The sequence below is a fragment of the Mus musculus genome, chromosome 3, assembly GCF_000001635.26.
Source record: "Mus musculus strain C57BL/6J chromosome 3, GRCm38.p6 C57BL/6J".
NCBI classification, from domain to species: Eukaryota; Metazoa; Chordata; class Mammalia; order Rodentia; family Muridae; genus Mus; species Mus musculus.
In genome coordinates, this window is record NC_000069.6 from 58,414,702 (window position 1) to 58,432,123 (window position 17,422).

At 38.7% G+C, this 17,422-nt stretch overlaps 1 protein-coding gene across 4 annotated transcripts in view; it reads left to right on the plus strand.

Moving 5' to 3' along the window:
- The window catches only part of Tsc22d2 (TSC22 domain family, member 2), a 52,086-nt gene continuing 34,664 nt past the window's right edge, over positions 1 to 17,422 (plus strand). The window contains exons 1-2 of one of the 4 annotated variants that reach the window (XR_003954394.1): positions 1 to 2,912; positions 13,527 to 13,598. Coding sequence is in view for 2 of the 4 variants with exons in the window: in NM_001081229.2 (NP_001074698.1) it covers positions 988 to 2,912; positions 13,527 to 13,598 (1,997 nt within the window). In the remaining 2 variants the exon portion in view is untranslated. The remainder of the gene's footprint in view (positions 2,913 to 13,526; positions 13,599 to 17,422) is intronic. The other 3 variants (NM_001081229.2, XR_003954395.1, NM_001347233.1) reach the window with 3 other exon arrangements.

A 17,422-nucleotide genomic window follows, 5' to 3' on the forward strand; every position in this document is an offset into this window, starting at 1 on the left:
GCGTCACGGAACGGCGGCGGCTGCGGCGCTGGCGGTGGCTGCGGCAGCGGCGGCATTTTAGTCTGCGGCGGCAGCGGCTGCGGGGCTGCTGCTCCTCCCAGCATCCCTGGCGCGGCCATTTCAGCCCCATCTTGGCCGAGTGGAGGGAGCTGCAGCCGCTGCTTCAGCAGTTTGAATTTCTGTTTTGTTTTGTTTTGTTTTTTCCCTCCGGAGTCTCCGAGCCGGCCGCGCCGCGGAGAAGCGGAAGGCGCCGCCACCGGTTCCCCTCACGCCGCCGAGCACCTCCGCTCGCTTGCCGTTCCTTCAGCCGCCGCCGCCGCCCCTCACGCGCCTCAGAGCCGCGAGGAGGCCGGGCCCGCCGCCGCCGCGGGTGGCTCCCTGAGGGAGGCCAGACTGCCGGCCTTCCCCGCCCCCGAGCGGGCTTCCGCCGCCACCGCCGGCATGGCCCCCGGACTGCGCTCGGGCTAGAGCCCGGGACGGAGGGCTGCCTCCCGCCGCGGACCTCCAGCCCCGTCCGTCAGGAAGCGCCGGTCCCGGCCTCGCCGCTCCGCCTTCTTCCTCCGCGTCGCCGCGCGGGAGCAGCCGCGGGACCCGGCCAGGAGAGCCCGAGCGGGGCAGAACCGCCCCTCACGCCGCCGCCGCCGCCTCCTGCGCCCTGCGCTCCACCCCCAGCCGGGCCTGCTGACCGCGCCGAGCGCCGGGCTGGACTGACCGCGGAGGCTGAGCTGTTGGAGCAGCCGGCCCGCCCCTGGACCACGCTCGGGCCGTCGCTGAGGAGTTGAATTGAGGCACCCCTGCCGCGGGAGGTGAGGAGGGAGGAGGAGGATGTCGCGCCGAGACGCCGGCGCCCAGAGCAGCCCGTGACTTGGCGGCGTGGGCCGTAGACCCAGGCGCGAACTCGGACTTTGTCTTTGGGGGCCCGTGCTCGGCCCTTCTCGGTTTCCGGTGGGGTCCCAGAGGAGCCTCTGCCCTCCAGCCTCTTCCACCATGTCCAAGATGCCGGCCAAGAAGAAGAGCTGCTTCCAGATCACCAGTGTCACCACGGCTCAGGTGGCCACCAGCATCACCGAGGACACCGAGAGCCTGGACGACCCGGACGAGTCGCGCACGGAGGACGTGTCCTCCGAGATCTTCGACGTTTCCCGGGCCACGGATTACGGCCCGGAGGAGGTGTGCGAGCGTAGCTCCTCGGAAGAGACGCTCAACAATGTCGGGGATGCGGAAACTCCCGGGACCGTGTCCCCGAACCTCATCCTGGATGGGCAGCTGGCAGCCGCTTCAGCTGCGCCCGCCAACGGAGGCGGCGGTGGCGTGTCGGCCCGGAGCGTGGCGGGGGCACTCGCCCAGACCCTGGCGGCGGCCGCCGCTTCGGTGTCCACTCCTGGGCCGAGTAGTGCAACTCCATCTCAGCCCCCTGCCACTTGTAGTTCGCGTTTCCGCGTGATCAAACTAGACCACGGGAGCGGGGAGCCGTACCGGCGCGGCCGATGGACGTGTATGGAATACTACGAGCGGGATTCGGATAGCAGCGTCCTCACCAGGTCCGGGGATTGCATTAGACACAGCAATACTTTGGAGCAGACTGCGGAGCGGGACAGCGGCCTGGGAGCCACCGGAGGGTCGGTGGTGGTGGTGGTGGCCTCCATGCAGGGGGCGCACGGGCTGGACTCGGGAACTGACAGCTCCTTGACTGCTGTGTCACAGCTACCCCCGTCGGAGAAAATGAGCCAGCCCACTCTCGCCCAGCCGCAGAGTTTCAGCGTCGGGCAGCCGCAGCCTCCACCGCCCGTAGGTGGGGCTGTGGCTCCAAGTTCGGCGTCGCTGCCGCCGTTCCCGGGAGCGGCGACCGGGCCGCAGCCAATGACAGCAGCCGTTCAGCCAACCCAGCTCCAGGGAGCCGTGGCCGGAGGCGCCCTCCCCGGGCCTGTCGGTCAGGGGCTGCCGCCGCCGCCGAATGTCAACCTGGCGCAGCCTGTGGCCCTGGCAGCTCAGCCCGGCCCGGCCGGCGGCTCCTCGTTGTCACAGCAGTTCGCCTATCCCCAGCCTCAGATACCACCCGGGCATTTGTTGCCGATGCAGCCATCCGGCCAGAGTGAGTACCTGCCGCCGCACGTGGCCCTGCAGCCGCCAAGCCCTGCGCAGCCCTTGTCTACCAGCGCTAGCGCCACCTCTGCTTCCGCGGCCAGCTTTCCTCTGGGGTCTGGCCAGAGCGTCTCCTCCTTGGGTGCCCAGATGATGGGCGCCTCCGCCCAGCCCAGTGAAGCTGTGGCCCCGGGTCCGGTTCCTGTAGGCCAGGCCGCTCCTTGTCAGCCGGCCGGAGTGGCCCCAGCTGCTCTAGGAGGCGTGGTGCAGCCAGGCTCCGGGCTTACTGGGGTTGGGCAGCCCCAGCCCGTGCAGCCTCCGCAGCAGATGGGTGGCAGTGGTCAGCTGCCAGCCGTGCCTGGTGGTCCTCACACCGTGGTGCCCGGAGTTCCAAACGTGCCTGCAGCGGTACCCGTTCCAAGCGTGCCTAGTGTGCCCACCACTTCTGTTACTATGCCAAATGTACCCGCGCCTCTGGGCCAGTCTCAGCAGCTGAGCAGCCATACGCCAGTCAGCCGGAGCAGCAGCGTCATCCAGCAAGTTGGTTCACCCTTAGCTCAAGGCACACACAGTGCACCAACAAGTCTACCACAGTCTGACCTAAGCCAGTTTCAGACTCAGACCCAGCCTTTAGTCGGGCAAGTTGACGATACTAGAAGAAAATCAGAACCCCTACCTCAAGCACCACTTTCTCTCATTGCTGAAAGTAAGCCTGTTGTGAAGCCTCCAGTTGCAGATGCCCTGACAAACCCTCTTCAGTTAACACCTATGAACAGTCTGGCCACCTCTGTATTCAGCATAGCTATTCCTGTTGATGGTGATGAAGACAGGTATGTACATTTTTTTAAATTTTGAATATCTGATAGAGTTGCTTGCCCCAAATATCTTAAGATGCAGTTTGGGGAGTTTGTTTCCACTTAGGGTCTTTATTTTTAAAACTTAAATTTGGTAAAAATCAATTCAAAGTTTTGAAGTAAGGAGACAAAAGTCACGGGATTTTTGTTGTTGTTGTTTTGTTTTTGTTTTCTTTTTAAGCAATTAAATGGATAGTGATTCAACATGATTGATGTATTTCAGCTTAATAGTTTGAAGATGAGAGCTGGTATTGCCCCCCCCCCCTTCAGTAAGAAAGAGGGTCCCTTTCTAAGGTAGTAAATTACTTTTTAATGTTTATGGTAGAGTTTTGCCTGAGTTGGTAAGACTGAAAACCAGAAAGCCTTTTCCTGGGGGCAGGGAAGTGATGGAATAGAAGCAGTCTCCATCAGTGAATTTGGAAGACTGGAGAGAATGATAAAATGTGAAGTCTAGCTTTGACTATCCCTAAGTGAGTCTATAGAAGGGGGTCGTGAGAATTCCCAGTAACTTTTCAAAGATAATATTTTTGTTTAAGCAAAAGAGGAAAAAAAGCAAAGAAAAAGTACTGGGAAAATGGATGTTCTCCTATCAGTCTTTAGTGTAGGAAAGGGAGGTGTGGAATGCTTAAACAGTAGTAAAAACTAGAGTTTTGAAATGTCTGTAACCAACTCCCTCTACCTAGAGTGTAAGGATTGCTTTTTTAATAGTTTAGGTAAAAATTAGTGTATTACTACACTATTCAATAGTGGTGGTGTTTGGTTGTGGCCTACTTAGGAATTGTAGGGGGTTTTTTGGTTTGTTCTTTAGGAGCTGTCACATAGACCTTTGACATTACATAATTCCAACCTTGTTAAAAACTTAATTGCAGTTTAACACTACATTAAAAATTACAGGGAAAGAGTTGGGTATCTTCTTACATTGTATGTTTTTGAGAGAGGTTAATTTTAGGAGCTAAAAGGGTCAGAATTTGGTATGATCTAGAATCGTTAGTTATGTAGAAGACTACCATGAAATAATAAAGCTTCTCTTCAGCATTTTAGACTCACACAGCCTTAACTTTTGACTTCCAGTTATCCTTGTTTTATTTTATATATATATTTCTGCTAGTTTAAAAATGCTGACTGGAATTCATTCATCACTGTTTTTTGTGATTCAGAATTCATGATTTTTGTAGTCAAGTTGTGGGAAATCTGTTGCACTTGAGAACTCAGTGTTCTTAAGTGTGCTAGTCGGCCAGCCGGTCACTGAAACATTTAGTGGGATTAAAAAAAAAAAGAAAGAAAGAAAACTGACTTCATGAGCAACTCAAAACAACAACAACAAAACCCCCTCTGTTCTCTAGTTGCTCCTATTTTCAAGGGTAGGGCCACATATAACAGGAAGGTGGAGTTTACCTTTCACCTTTGATGGTGGTCAATAGCACCTTATCTTTTCTAGCTAGCAGCAACCTCTATTTTCTAAGTAAGTTATCTTTCACTTACCCTCTTTGATCTATACACTGTCCTGTCTCTCTTCAATTATGACTTTTCCCCAATCTCTTCTTTTACACATAAAACCTATGACTGTGAATGGAAAGTACATCTTTCCTCTTCACACACTTTACAGTTTACAACGTCTACAGTTACAGTCTTCAGAACTTAAAAGTATAATTATATATTATTGAAACAGAAATCTGTTGGCAAATGGAAACTCTGAAACATATTCCTGTTGAATATTTCTACAGATGCATACATTTTTCCTTACTGTAGAGAAAGTTAGTAATCTCAGAAATCTTACTTCCAAATATGAATGTTTTCACTCCAGATAGTGCTATGTCATTGTTCTTGCATCAGTTGGTCCTTTTCAAGGGTTTGATTGTGGTAGCCCCATTTTAAATGTGCCACTTTACCCCAGTCTTAAATTCTGCATTGCATATTTATCGGTTTTTCCGTTTTTTAATATGCTAGTTTCCAAGATGTAATCTTAACACACTTGATGTTTTGTCACTAGACCAACACACCTGGTGAAGGAATGATCCATTAATTAGAAATAGGGTTTGGTTTTGTTTACTTGTTTGTTTTAAAGGAAAGTCTGTGTAAAGAGGTCATTCTGAAGTTTACACATGGGAATAATAGTTTTCCAGGCACATGTTTAAATTACCCAGATGAATAACTTAATAGAAACAATACTAACTAGAAACATTACTTTTAATATAATTTGAGGTTAACTTTCTTAAAATCTGCAGTATCATTTATAATACTTCAAATAAAATATAAATTGGAGAGTTCTTGAGGAATTAATGTCTTAAACTTTCTGAATAGGTTAACACATTTAGATCCTAAGGAAATACTTGTAAATACTCATTTTTTGTTAAAATTCCAAATTTAGTAAACAGGTCTTAGTTCTTTTGTTTTTAAACAAAATGAAAGAAGGTGGGAAGTTAACAAAAGGTGGGTTTTAGGTTCCTACATTGGAAGTCTTATCACGGTTTGATTCCATATAAAGGCTAATGCGGAGTCCTTATCATTGTCTGTTGACCCTATATTATTAAGTAATCAAAGAGTGAGATTTTTCCAGCCATTTTGATTGGAAAAATTTATGGCTACACATTAAGACTTCTCACATTGAATTTGTATAAACTGGTGATTATAATGATGATTGATAAGGAATTATGTAGCCACTTTTATAGTGAACATTACAAACTTTGCTTAAACTGCCTGTATGTTTAACAGTCTGCTTTACTGTAAATGAGAGGACATATAAACTATCACTGGCCCTAAATGGAGCACAGTACAGATTGTTTTCCATAAATAACTGACCAGTGTTAACTCAGAAGGTAGCATTCCTGGAACTCATGAATGGCTATAATTGTGAACTGTCAACTGTGTGACAGTTGAAAACCTGATTATTGTAAGGATCCCTTAGTGACACGTTACTTAGTATTGTTAGTTTAATTTGAATAGTTTGCTAATGTCTAGTAATGTTGACTGGCATGTGTTGGTATGTGCTGTAACAAATTTGTCCATATATATTTAGTTAATGGATTTCACATACATTTAATGGATCTCTCTCTAAAATTTGAAGTTTAAGTGAGGATTTATTTAAATATATACCAGGAACAACACTGTCCTCTTGGTGTAAAATGTATTGACCCCCTTTTAAGAGCTATGTTACAGAAAGGTCTCCTTGATCTTCCTGTGTATAAATTTAAAAATATGAACCCTTCTTATTTGAATCTGTTTCTTTGGACCTTAACTCTTTTTTTTTTTTTTTAATCGATTGCATCATGGAGGTAATTTTGCTTTTCCAGCTTTACAATTAAAGAGTAAATCACCAGCAAGATACTGTCTTATGCCAAGCTAAGACTTTGGGAATGTATTCCTACTCAGGAGTTGGTTGGTAGTCAAAGTATAAAATTAGATGTGAATATAACATTATATTTTGTATAAAAACTGATAGTGGTACAGTCATTAGAAATACCTAGTTGCTAAAATATACATTAGTTGCAAACATAGATGTAAATAAAATATATCTGAATTTACAGATTTTCCAAAGGAGCTGAAATTCCTACAGCTTTATCAGGATCTTGACCTTTCATATTCATGGGAACATACCTTTTTTAAATTGAGAAATAGTTACTATGGACCAAATGTTTGTTACTTTAAAGAAAATATATGCTTATGTGTATATGGATGAAACACATTCCAAGTAACATTTTTGTACAGGTTTTTTTCAGGTAGGTGAAAGAAGGGTATGGAATCATAAATATACTAAATCACCTTTGTGAGAAGTAATTTTACATAGTATTAGAAATAGATGATATGTATCTCTGAGAATAAATACACCATCCGTCTATTCTTTAAAGCTCTGACAGCATTCATTTGTAATTGGTATGACACTGGGATTAAGGATTTGGTTGTAATACTTTGGAGTGGAATTTATCTTTTTTGCACAAGGAGAGGTTAGATGCAGATATTAAACAAATGTTCTCACACTCAGTTTTCTTGATAGAGGAACTGGATGTGAGGAAAGTAAAAAAGAAGTTTTAATTTTTCATTTCCCATGACGGCCTGAACTTAGGTGTAGGAAAGTATTGAGTGATGGCAAATAACCAAGATGAAAGAAAATATAATAGAGTATCATCCAGTTTGGTCTTAGAAGAAGTGGACTTTTCAATAATGAGGATGGACTAATAGTCTGATTTTTTTTTTATACCCTTTTACTTTTGGATAATAGTTTTAGACCATTTAAGATACTATTTACTAATTACTCTTTGCTATAAGGAGAAGGGGCTTTATAAAAGCCAGTCTGTCTAAATGTCGTCTAAATGTTGACCCCTCGATTCTTATGCAAAAGAATACAAGATTTTTTTAAAAATTAGAAATTTTAATTCTTAGTATTCTATTGGAAAAACCTTAAAGGTTGTAGTTTTTTTTAATATTCAACTAGTTTAAAATTATTTTAGATAGCACAATCCTGATGAGGTACATCTACAAAAAAATGTACATACATAAATCATTTATCTTTTCCCATAGCAAATCAAAGACACACTAATTATTCAATATTTGTATGTTCTTTCTTAGTCTTGTATTGCTTTAAAAAAAAAAGTTGCCTTCTTGGTAGGCAGAGGCAGAATCTGTAATTTCAAGGCCAGCCTGGTTTAACATAGTAAGGCTTGCCAGGGCTACGTAATGAGACACCATCTCAAAAATCAAAGTTATATGCCTCCCATGAAGATTTACTAGCTTGCCTTATCATGTTATGGTATTAATAAAATACACTTTAATGTGTATAGTTCAAATTTGAATGATGATATTGAAGATACATAAATTGGCTTCATGTATGTTGCTCTGAATCTTTCAAATTAAAATTAGCTTCATTTAATTTTATTTGTATGAATGTTTTGACTGCATGTATGTATGTGTATCACATGTGTTTGCTGATACCAGTGGAGACCAGAAGATACCAAGTCCTTTGGAACTAGATTAACAGATGGTATGGGCTGCCGTGTGGGTGCTTGGAGTCAAACCCACTCCTCTGTAAGAGGAACATTTGCTCTAAACTACTGAGACATTTCTCCAGTCCCCTCCCCTCTCAAATTCAATTTCAAATTTCAAGTTCAAAACTCCAAATCAAACAAACTGTGCGTCTGTGTGTGTGCGCGCGCAAAATCAGTATGCAAGTTACTGATTTTATTGCTATATACCTAGTATTTACTGTTTGTTAGACTAGGCAAGGCAAGCAAGTGAAATCTGATTGTTAGTTTAAATTATGGACAGTCTCCTTGTCCATAAGTATTCACTAAGATATGGTTGGAGTTTTACACTATAGAAGATAAGCTTTTTCTGGCAAATATATCAATTATAAAGAACGTTGGAATATTTTAAATCTATTTTGAGTGTTTTAGGCAGTTACTTTTTATTAACAAGTAAAAGGTTTAATATGTAATAAAGGATTTTAAAAGCAAATTTTAAGGCCCATTAGTTTTTAAAGAGAGTTATAGTTTTACCATTTTGGAGGTTATGTATATTAAACCAAACAAATCCTTTTTATAGTTTACCTCTGCCATGGAAACAAGCGAAAATGAAAAAGGGTTTTCTTTTGGTTAAATGCAATCAATAATATGTTTGTGTATTAACATATGAATGGCCATGACTCCAGACTATTGAATTAAAATCTGTTGCTGTATATTTGGAATATTGGACTTTAAGCCAGTCACTTAGCCCTGTGTAATTTCTGCTTCTTTATGTGAAAAATGAGGATACCTGCCTTGGAGATCTCAGTCTTAATTCTGGGACTCTTTATTACAGTTCCTCGTGTTATGCTGACCTCCAACCATGAAATTATTTTCTTTGCTATTTTATAGCTGTAATTTTGCTACTGTTATGAATGGTAATATAAATATCTGATATGCAGGATATCTGATATGTGACCCAGTGAAAGAGTCATTTGTCACCCCACAAGTTGAGAATTGCTGGCCTAATATTAAATTTTATGTGAATAGCCTTTAACATAAGAAATTTGAGTAAGTATTCCCATCACCACTATAGATTATCCCTTGAAATAGTATACATTTTTCAAAGTCTTCAGTTTTGATATACAAGTATAAGACTGATATGGAAAGATGTTTTACCTGCATGTGTGTGTGTGCCTGCTGATGCCCATGGAAAAGGAGAATACTCCTTTAGTCATGATGTAATAAGAGTTATAGCAAATTGTGTTCTAATCTTGATTCTTCAACTGCTTTGCTGATTTAATTGATAGTCATTTAATTCCCCTCAGCTTTCCCCCCCCCTTCCATTTGTAAAGTTAGAATTTGGGTCTTACTCATATTTTAAAGTTCTGTCTAGTTCTATTGAGCCCATTAAAGAAGAAATTGGGAAGAACCTTTTGTCAAAATCCTCTACCACTTTTTTTTTGCTATTACCATTGTATGATTGGTTGGTTGGAAGAAAATGGAGCTTCTTTATCCAAATACTCCAGAAGTAAATTGAATGCAAAATAAGTAGCTAAAGGAACAATTTACTAATCATTCAGTTTTTGTTGATTCTCCAAGTTGTAAACATTAAGGTACAGAAATGAGATTCTATTTCTTCTAAGGTGGCATCCTATATGATTAGGTTATCTATGATACATGTGTTAGGTGTTGATGGAGTAAATAGTATATGCTAGTGGGGAATGGTTTAAGAAATGTGATTTCTTAATACAGGCTGACTTCTGTTTAGACATTGTCTTCAAGTATGTATATATGTATGTATGTACATATGTATGTATATTTGTAGTTCAGAACTTAAAATACCAAAACCAGGATAAATCAAAAACTTCTTACCTCTGTTCTCCAGCCAGCCAGTTTTCTGTCTTCAGAATCAACCCAATATTTGTACATTCTCTGAGACTAACTCTTGAACTGAGTTTTAATTTAAAAGGCCATCCACATTTGATCACTGATAAGAGTGATTTGCTAAGCTCAGAGAAGTAGCAGCTTGTGAAATGAAATTGAAGAGTGAAACCGTCATACTTGATTAATTGACAAGAACAGTGAAGGGCTTAATACCATAGTAAATTTAGATTTTTACTTTCCAGTTGCTATTTAACAGTATTTTTTGAAACTTTTATTGCTAAATTAGTGTTTCTCTTACAGCTTACTTCAGTATTTATTTCAGTGATTATTGTATTATACGTTAAAATGTAATAAACTTATGGGGGCTTGCGTTGGAGGCGTTGCACTGAAGCCCAAAAGTCAGAGCTGTTACTTGGCAAATATACTAAATAGTTTTCATGTACCTAACTCTAAATTTTAAATTATTCTTTTTGCTTCAACATTACCTTGATGATGATGATGATGATGATGATATGATGATGAAACACTTGATGCATGTCAAGATTCTGTACCAAAAGTTGCATTTTGTATAGCATAAAATTAAGCTTAATTGTGTCAAACCCTATATAAACATAATCTTATTTGGTCTCTTCAATGACCTGTAAACACATGTTTTATTCTCTTTTGTGGACTAAGAAAAGATGAATACTTAGGAATGACACTCAGAAACCAGTATTCCTTTGCTTTAGTACTTAGCAAACAATGAATGGGAAGAAAGCAAAGTTACAGTAACCACAATAATTGGTTATGTTTTGACCTGAAGGATATTTACAAGTGCTTAGTTCACTTGTAAGATTGGAATGGCCCTTAATGATTTTTTTAAATTTTGTTTGGTTTCTATGTAATCTTGAAGGTTGAGTTTTGACATATTTTAAGCTTCACCAACTTTATGGCTTTTAGATGTGGGATATGCATATGTGTGTTTCTTTTCCCTACTACAGTTAACTTACAAATAGAGTATCTTGCTAAAGCAAGTGGATATTTGTTATATGGGTTTTGTTACTTTCTGACATACTATTTTTCATGAACTGGGAAATTAAAGTGACAGACTAGTGTATGAAGCCAGGGACTAGAGAAAAAAAAGCCATTGTAAATACCAATAGGCACAATTAAACAATTACTTTGAAATGACATAAAAATTGAGGGGACTAAGGGCCTAAGGAAAGCTCTATTAATAAGATTATTTAAATGCTAAATGAAAATTAATAGCACAAAGATGTAACTGAAATGTTATTAAACGTTTGTGCATTTTTGATTGTATATTTTCTTCTGCAAGAAATTACATTCGAAACCAGTTTTCTAACAACTTTCTTGAAGTGAATATAAACTACTACTATTGAGGGGTGATAAAGCAATTCTTAGAAGAATGAGATGTAGTTTATATTGAATTTATTGCAGTTTTTAAATGAAACATTTTTTAAAACCACTGATAAAAATCTATCCTTCCCTCCCCTTATTGTACTTTATTTCATAGGACCTTTTCATACCCTAATGTTTACTGTTAACTTTAGATAATTTTTTAATTTTATAAGAAATACATTGAAAAAATGGTAGCATTATGTGACTTTGACACCAATTTGCTTAGGGGGTAAATTTGCTTCAAATTAAATGTAGGTATTTCCAAAGTCAACATACCTGAGGGTTTTTTTTTTTTTAATGTCATCTCTCTGAGTAGATTTAATTTCAAATACTCTTTATAAAGAAGCTTTAATTCCAAATTGGGCACTAGCTTCAAAGTTATTTTCCTCTCCCTCTCTGCCTTCTTCTTAGAGTTAGTTATTTCATTAAAGTTGAAGTTTCTAAACAAAATATAAGGAATAGCAAACCAGTTTTTATATGGTCCTGGGCAGGCCTGATTTAGTTGGTGGTAGGAGGAGCCAAATTAGGTTTTTCAGATCTTTTGCTTTCTATCTTAGTGACTTAATTTTGAAGCACAGTGAGGAAAAAGAAGTAGCTTAACAAAAGTTGGAAAAGGTTGGAATCCTCTTCAATTTTCTTGTTGGAAGATCTAATCTGTGCTTCTGATGAAAGGATTCAAAGAATAGAAAGGAAATAAGAGAGTAGGGAAAGCAGTAAGGACTACATTGAGAGTCCTAATTAATCCAACAACTACTTGGCTATTCTCTGTTATCCAGTGTCAGTGTGTCTTTTCTGGTTTATCAAAAGGGGTACCTGTTGGTTAAGATCTAAACAGTTTTCTAAAACGTGATTGTGTATACATACAGCATACAGTTTGACACAGTTCTGGTTTTGAAGTCACGATTTTGTTTTTAGTTTGATGATCATTTTATATTTAATTGCTAATGCAGACAACTTTGTAAATAGTTCTAAGGTTTTTTTGTTTTGTTTTAAATTTTCATTTATGTGTATATGAATGTGTGTGTGAATGTATACTATGTGCCTGCCAGTGCCCATGTAGGCCGCAAGAGGGTGTTGGATCTCCTAGCACTGGAGTTAACAGTGAATTGTTGTGATCCAGCTGACATCTGTGATAGGAACTGAGAACCAGATTGATTGCTATCTCCTCTGATATTTTGGAAGTTACAGTCGTGTGATCCATTTCTGATCAGTGAGATAGAATCAGTAAATCTGAGCCCTGTTAGAATTGTTGTGGAAATTGAGTCAGTCAGTGTAAAGTAGTGTGAATAGCATCTGGTATATAACAAGCTTGTTGTTAGCTGCTAGTCTTATACTAAAGCATGGATCAAAGTTGTTTTTTTTGTTTTCTTACGGACCCAGAAGAATGATTGAGTGAGTTGGTGGGTGATTGATTCGACATAAGATTCCAGGGAGTTGGGAGTTCCATGCAGTTATGAGAGGATCCTGGTAGTTAAACCTGGGCCCTTAGCAACAGCACTTAATGTGCTCTCAACTAGGTGGCCCTCTTTAGCTCCAAGTCAGGGATTTTAAAGTGATGTAACAGGTACTTGTTAACTCCCATCAAGTACGGGTAGATGGTGAAGAAGACATTAGAATTATGCTTAATGACAGAAAACTGTTAGGAAAAATATGTTTCTTAAAAGTTTAGCTCCTTGAGAAACTGTTCCTATCATAGTCAGTTGTACATATTGGAGTTTGCCTGCATCAGCTCATCAGTTACTTACAGTTCTGTTATGTTGGCCCTAAGGATAGAAATAAGTGATATAGTTGATAGGTTTTTACCCTTAAAGGGACAATAAACTAATGCTAGAAATTAAAACACTGTCCCACAATTGCCCCCCATACACATACTAACCCAAAGAAACTGCACACAAACTTACAGTGGAACTGTATCATGAGCAAACCAGGAAGGAATTTACATTATTTACATTAACTGTCTTTTAACAAATACTAGAAAGCTGAAGCTTAGTGTTGTATCTGTATACACTACTAGAGAACAACTTAACAGCTAAAATCATAGACTATTGTTAAGGCATCTGATACAACTTGGTGTTGATAGGCTCTGAACGGTCACATCGATCGATATATATATGCACACAATTGACTATTAGTAGTTAACTTTATCTGCTATTCTTCCTTTTAGAACTTTGATCCTGAATTACTGTGGGTTCTGGAGTGTGTGTCTGTCTGTCTCCAAAGTATTGTTTATAAACAATAATCTTTTTCTTTTTCCTTTTTCAAGTTTAAGTGGTTACACTGTGTAGGAATCTAAAGTCTTCCATTTTTTTGTAAGTTCTGATTATACTGTACGTTCTCAACTTCATTTCCATTTGATTCTTGGGTCTCACAGGAATCCTTCAACTGCTTTCTACCAAGCGTTCCATTTGAACACGTGTCAGGAATCAAAGAGCCTCTGGGATAGGTATGATTACTTGATATGGAATGCATACATGCAAAAGTGTATGCATGAATTGCTTTGCATAAAACTGATCTTTGCTATTTTGAAGGGGATTGAATTACATGGTATCTATCATGGGACAAAGCAGCAAAATAAACCAAAAGACTATTTTCTATAAAAGTGTAAATGTGCTTTTTATTTTACTGCATCCTGTCCATATTATATCTATCTTTTTTAAGGATTTGCATCTTTGTCTTGAAATAGTCACATAATATATCTTAATACAAAACATTTTTTTCTGTTAAATTGGTCTTAATTTTTGTGTTTTATAGGATTTATAAACACACACACACAATATTACTGCAAACTAAAAAACTGGAGGAGGGACAAGACCTGGATAACAAAATGCCATTAATTTTGACAAGAAATTGTCATGAAGTTTGCTTATTAGAATTTCATAGATGTGTATAATTTGTAAGCCCTCAAAACAAGTTTTTGTTTTGTTTTTAACCAGAGATACTGTTTAGGTCTTATCTTTCACTTAAAAGAAAACTTGATTTCACTTTTGGCAAAAGATACTTTGGTTTATCTTTCTGCTTAACACACATTTTTAAATAGTTTATGCTTTATTTAGTTATTTGGCTGAATATTTATTAGCAATCTATCATTCAGTGTTTAATTAATAGGAGTTGAGCACAGTGGTTTTTGTTTTGTTTTGTTTTAAATTCCCACAAAGCTTGTTAGATTCTTTTAACTCTGCCTGGCAACGCATTTGTGTCTTCTGGCATATTTTTGGATAACACTCATAGACTCAACTCTCTCTCTCTTTCATTAGAAAAGAGAGTTGCTAAGTGCATGTACATGTCCTATTAAGACATGGTCTGCATTGGCTTAATGGGAAATGGTAAACCTTTTAATCTCTAGGCTTGATTTATTTATGTGTATAACTCTAAAGCTATTTTCTAAACAAAGTATCTTGTAGATGATTTGTTCCTTACTTAACCAAAAATCATTTTAAATAATTTTTAAGAGAAAGTTTTAAAATTTTGTAGTACTGTGTTTATGTATAATCGGGCTTTAATTGGTTTTGCTCTAATAGTATAAAGTATTATAAATAAATATATAAGTAGATTATAGTATGAAATACTATACTATACCATGAAGTTTTAGTCATTCAAATAGTACTTGAGGCGAACCTTATACTTTTCCTGAATACAAAAGAAATATAGTACACTGTTCAAATATAATAAAAGTAGCTTTAAATGCAGTTTAATTATTTGTAATATCTGTCTCATAAGCTGTCATGTCAGTATGAATGCTGTATTTTTGAGAGAGGTTTGATTTTTATTTTCAATAATATGGATCTAATATCAAAATGATCTTTATAAGTTTCATTATAAGACAGCCATAGAAGTTACTTGCTCATAATTTGTTAACAATGAAATACTAACTTGTTCTCTTTAATAGATACCAAATCCTTTTAACATATCAGAAGTGAGGCAAGTTGCTGCATCTGTATCGTTTCTTATTGGTTAAAAATTATTTCTGAGCTGGGGAAAAGGCAGATGTAGCAAGCCAGACACTAGAATTATGGAAACAGAACACTCCCAGGATCTTACTGGCTTGCTGGTCTTCCCAATATAGCCAGTTAGTATGATGAAGATTTAGTGAGAGGCCTTGTCTTGAAATAGATGGGATAGAGTAAGACACCTGATGTTGACCTCTGGTCTACACACACATATACTCTAATACCCCAATATGTATTTTCTCTTTTTGGATCCTGTTATCTAGAACTAAAGAAGTTTAGTGGATATTTGTACTGTTGCCAATATAATCAGAGCTTAATATTGTAGATAGTCTTTTCTGTAAGCTGGACTGATTGGTACCAAGGTAAAACACAATGGAAACTTGAGAATAGTTTTCTTTTAACTTCTTATATGAAAAGAAAATTAAATGTGGGCTGGAGATACGACTTAGTAATAGAGTAATTATACACATATGTTCACACATAGACACACAAGACACAGTGGAAAATGACCAGCTTTATTAGTTCTAAACAAAAATAGAGAACAGTTTATACAATTTTATTTGGCACATCCCTATAGGCTTGTTAAGGGACACTGAGAAAGCATCGTGGTTCTATTTATTCATAACAGATGGGTTAAAATTTTTTGTAATATTAGGCTTAAAATAGTAATTACAACTTTTGGCTTTGTTTTGGATCTCACCAAAAAGCCTAATTTTGGACTATTGTAAATTGGGAAGTTTGTCTTGTCTTGTCTTCTCTTGTTTTCCTTTTCTTCTTTCCTCTTCTCTTCTCTTCTCTTCTCTTCTCTTCTCTTCTCTTCTCTTCTCTTCTTACTTTTTTACAATTTTCCAGGTAAATGTTTTACAAAGGTAATTAATTCAGTGTTAAGTAGAACCATTCAAAGGTTTATTAAGACAGTGGTTCTCAACCTTCCTAATGCTATGACCCTTTAATATACAATTCTTCCTATTATAGAAACCCCAACCATAAAACTATTTTGTTACTAACTCATAACTAATTTTACTACTGTAATGAATCATAACAGTAAATACCTGATATGCAGGATATCTGATATATGACACACACACACAAAGAGATCACATCTACAGATTGAGAAACACTGATTTAGGAGGCCATACGTCCTTTATATGATCTATCTATGTTATTTACATATTTTGAAGCATAAATTTTCATATCCTTGTTGCCTGATACCATATTTCAGGCTTCTGTTTCTGAAATCTTGGAATGATATTGAGTAGAGGTAACCTTTTTAAGATTTATTTGGATTAGGCAGAGGTATGCTACTTGTGTGTAGGTACCTATGGAGGCCAGAAAAGGACATCAAATTTGGATCTGGAGTAAAGATGGTTGTGAGCTATCATGGATGCTAGTAACCAAACTTGGGTCCTCTGGAATAACTGGAAGAGCTCTTAACCATTGAGCCATCTCTCTAGTCCTGGGGATACTTTAAAAGCCAACTTTCAAGCTAGCTTTAAATAATTGTCCCAGAATATCTGAAGGTCCATGCTTGCAGAAGGTCCATGCTTACACCCAATTTTAAGGACTGAAACCTTTTTCTTCCTGACAGGATACTATCAATTTGTCAAGTCTTTACAATCAAAATAGGAATAACTAATATGCTATTACATATTAACTTGCCAGTTCTCCTTTGTCACTTCCTGTATTTAAGTTAGAATTAACAATTTGAGAGACTTTTAAAATAGTCAGATGCCTTTGTCTATATTCAGATCTTTTCTGAGGTGTCTAGTGTTTTTCTTGCTTATGTACTTAAATTGAACCCTTCCTTTTCATCATTTCGTAGGTACCATTATAGTTTGTGTTCCTTATTTGTCAGTTTTGCAGAGACCTCAGGGCCAGTTGGTTAAAATATCTACAAATATGAAAAGAGTGATACTATAGCCCCAAAATAATCCAACCCTTTCCTAAGCTCTGTTCATAATAGTGTAGCTTATATAATTAGTTTTCTAGGTAGGAGGTAATATACTTGTGAAGTCAATTTTCTGTGATATCCTCACATACTAGCATTTTAGTGATACTAAATTTTGATTACCTTTTAAAAATTGTGCTCATTCTTAGATTTCTTTGGTCTACCTGGTTTTTTGTTTTGTTTTGTTTTCAGAATTAGTTTAGAAGCCTGTTTCAATAATCATTGAGAATCAAACATCATTAAGAGGTTTTATCTATGAAAGTTTAGTGTAGGAATTATAGTAGACAGTTTTACCATCTCTTAATGGCATATCAGGAAGATAAAGGAGTGCTAGAGAAAAGAACATTTAGACTAAAGGGAGAAAAACAGACG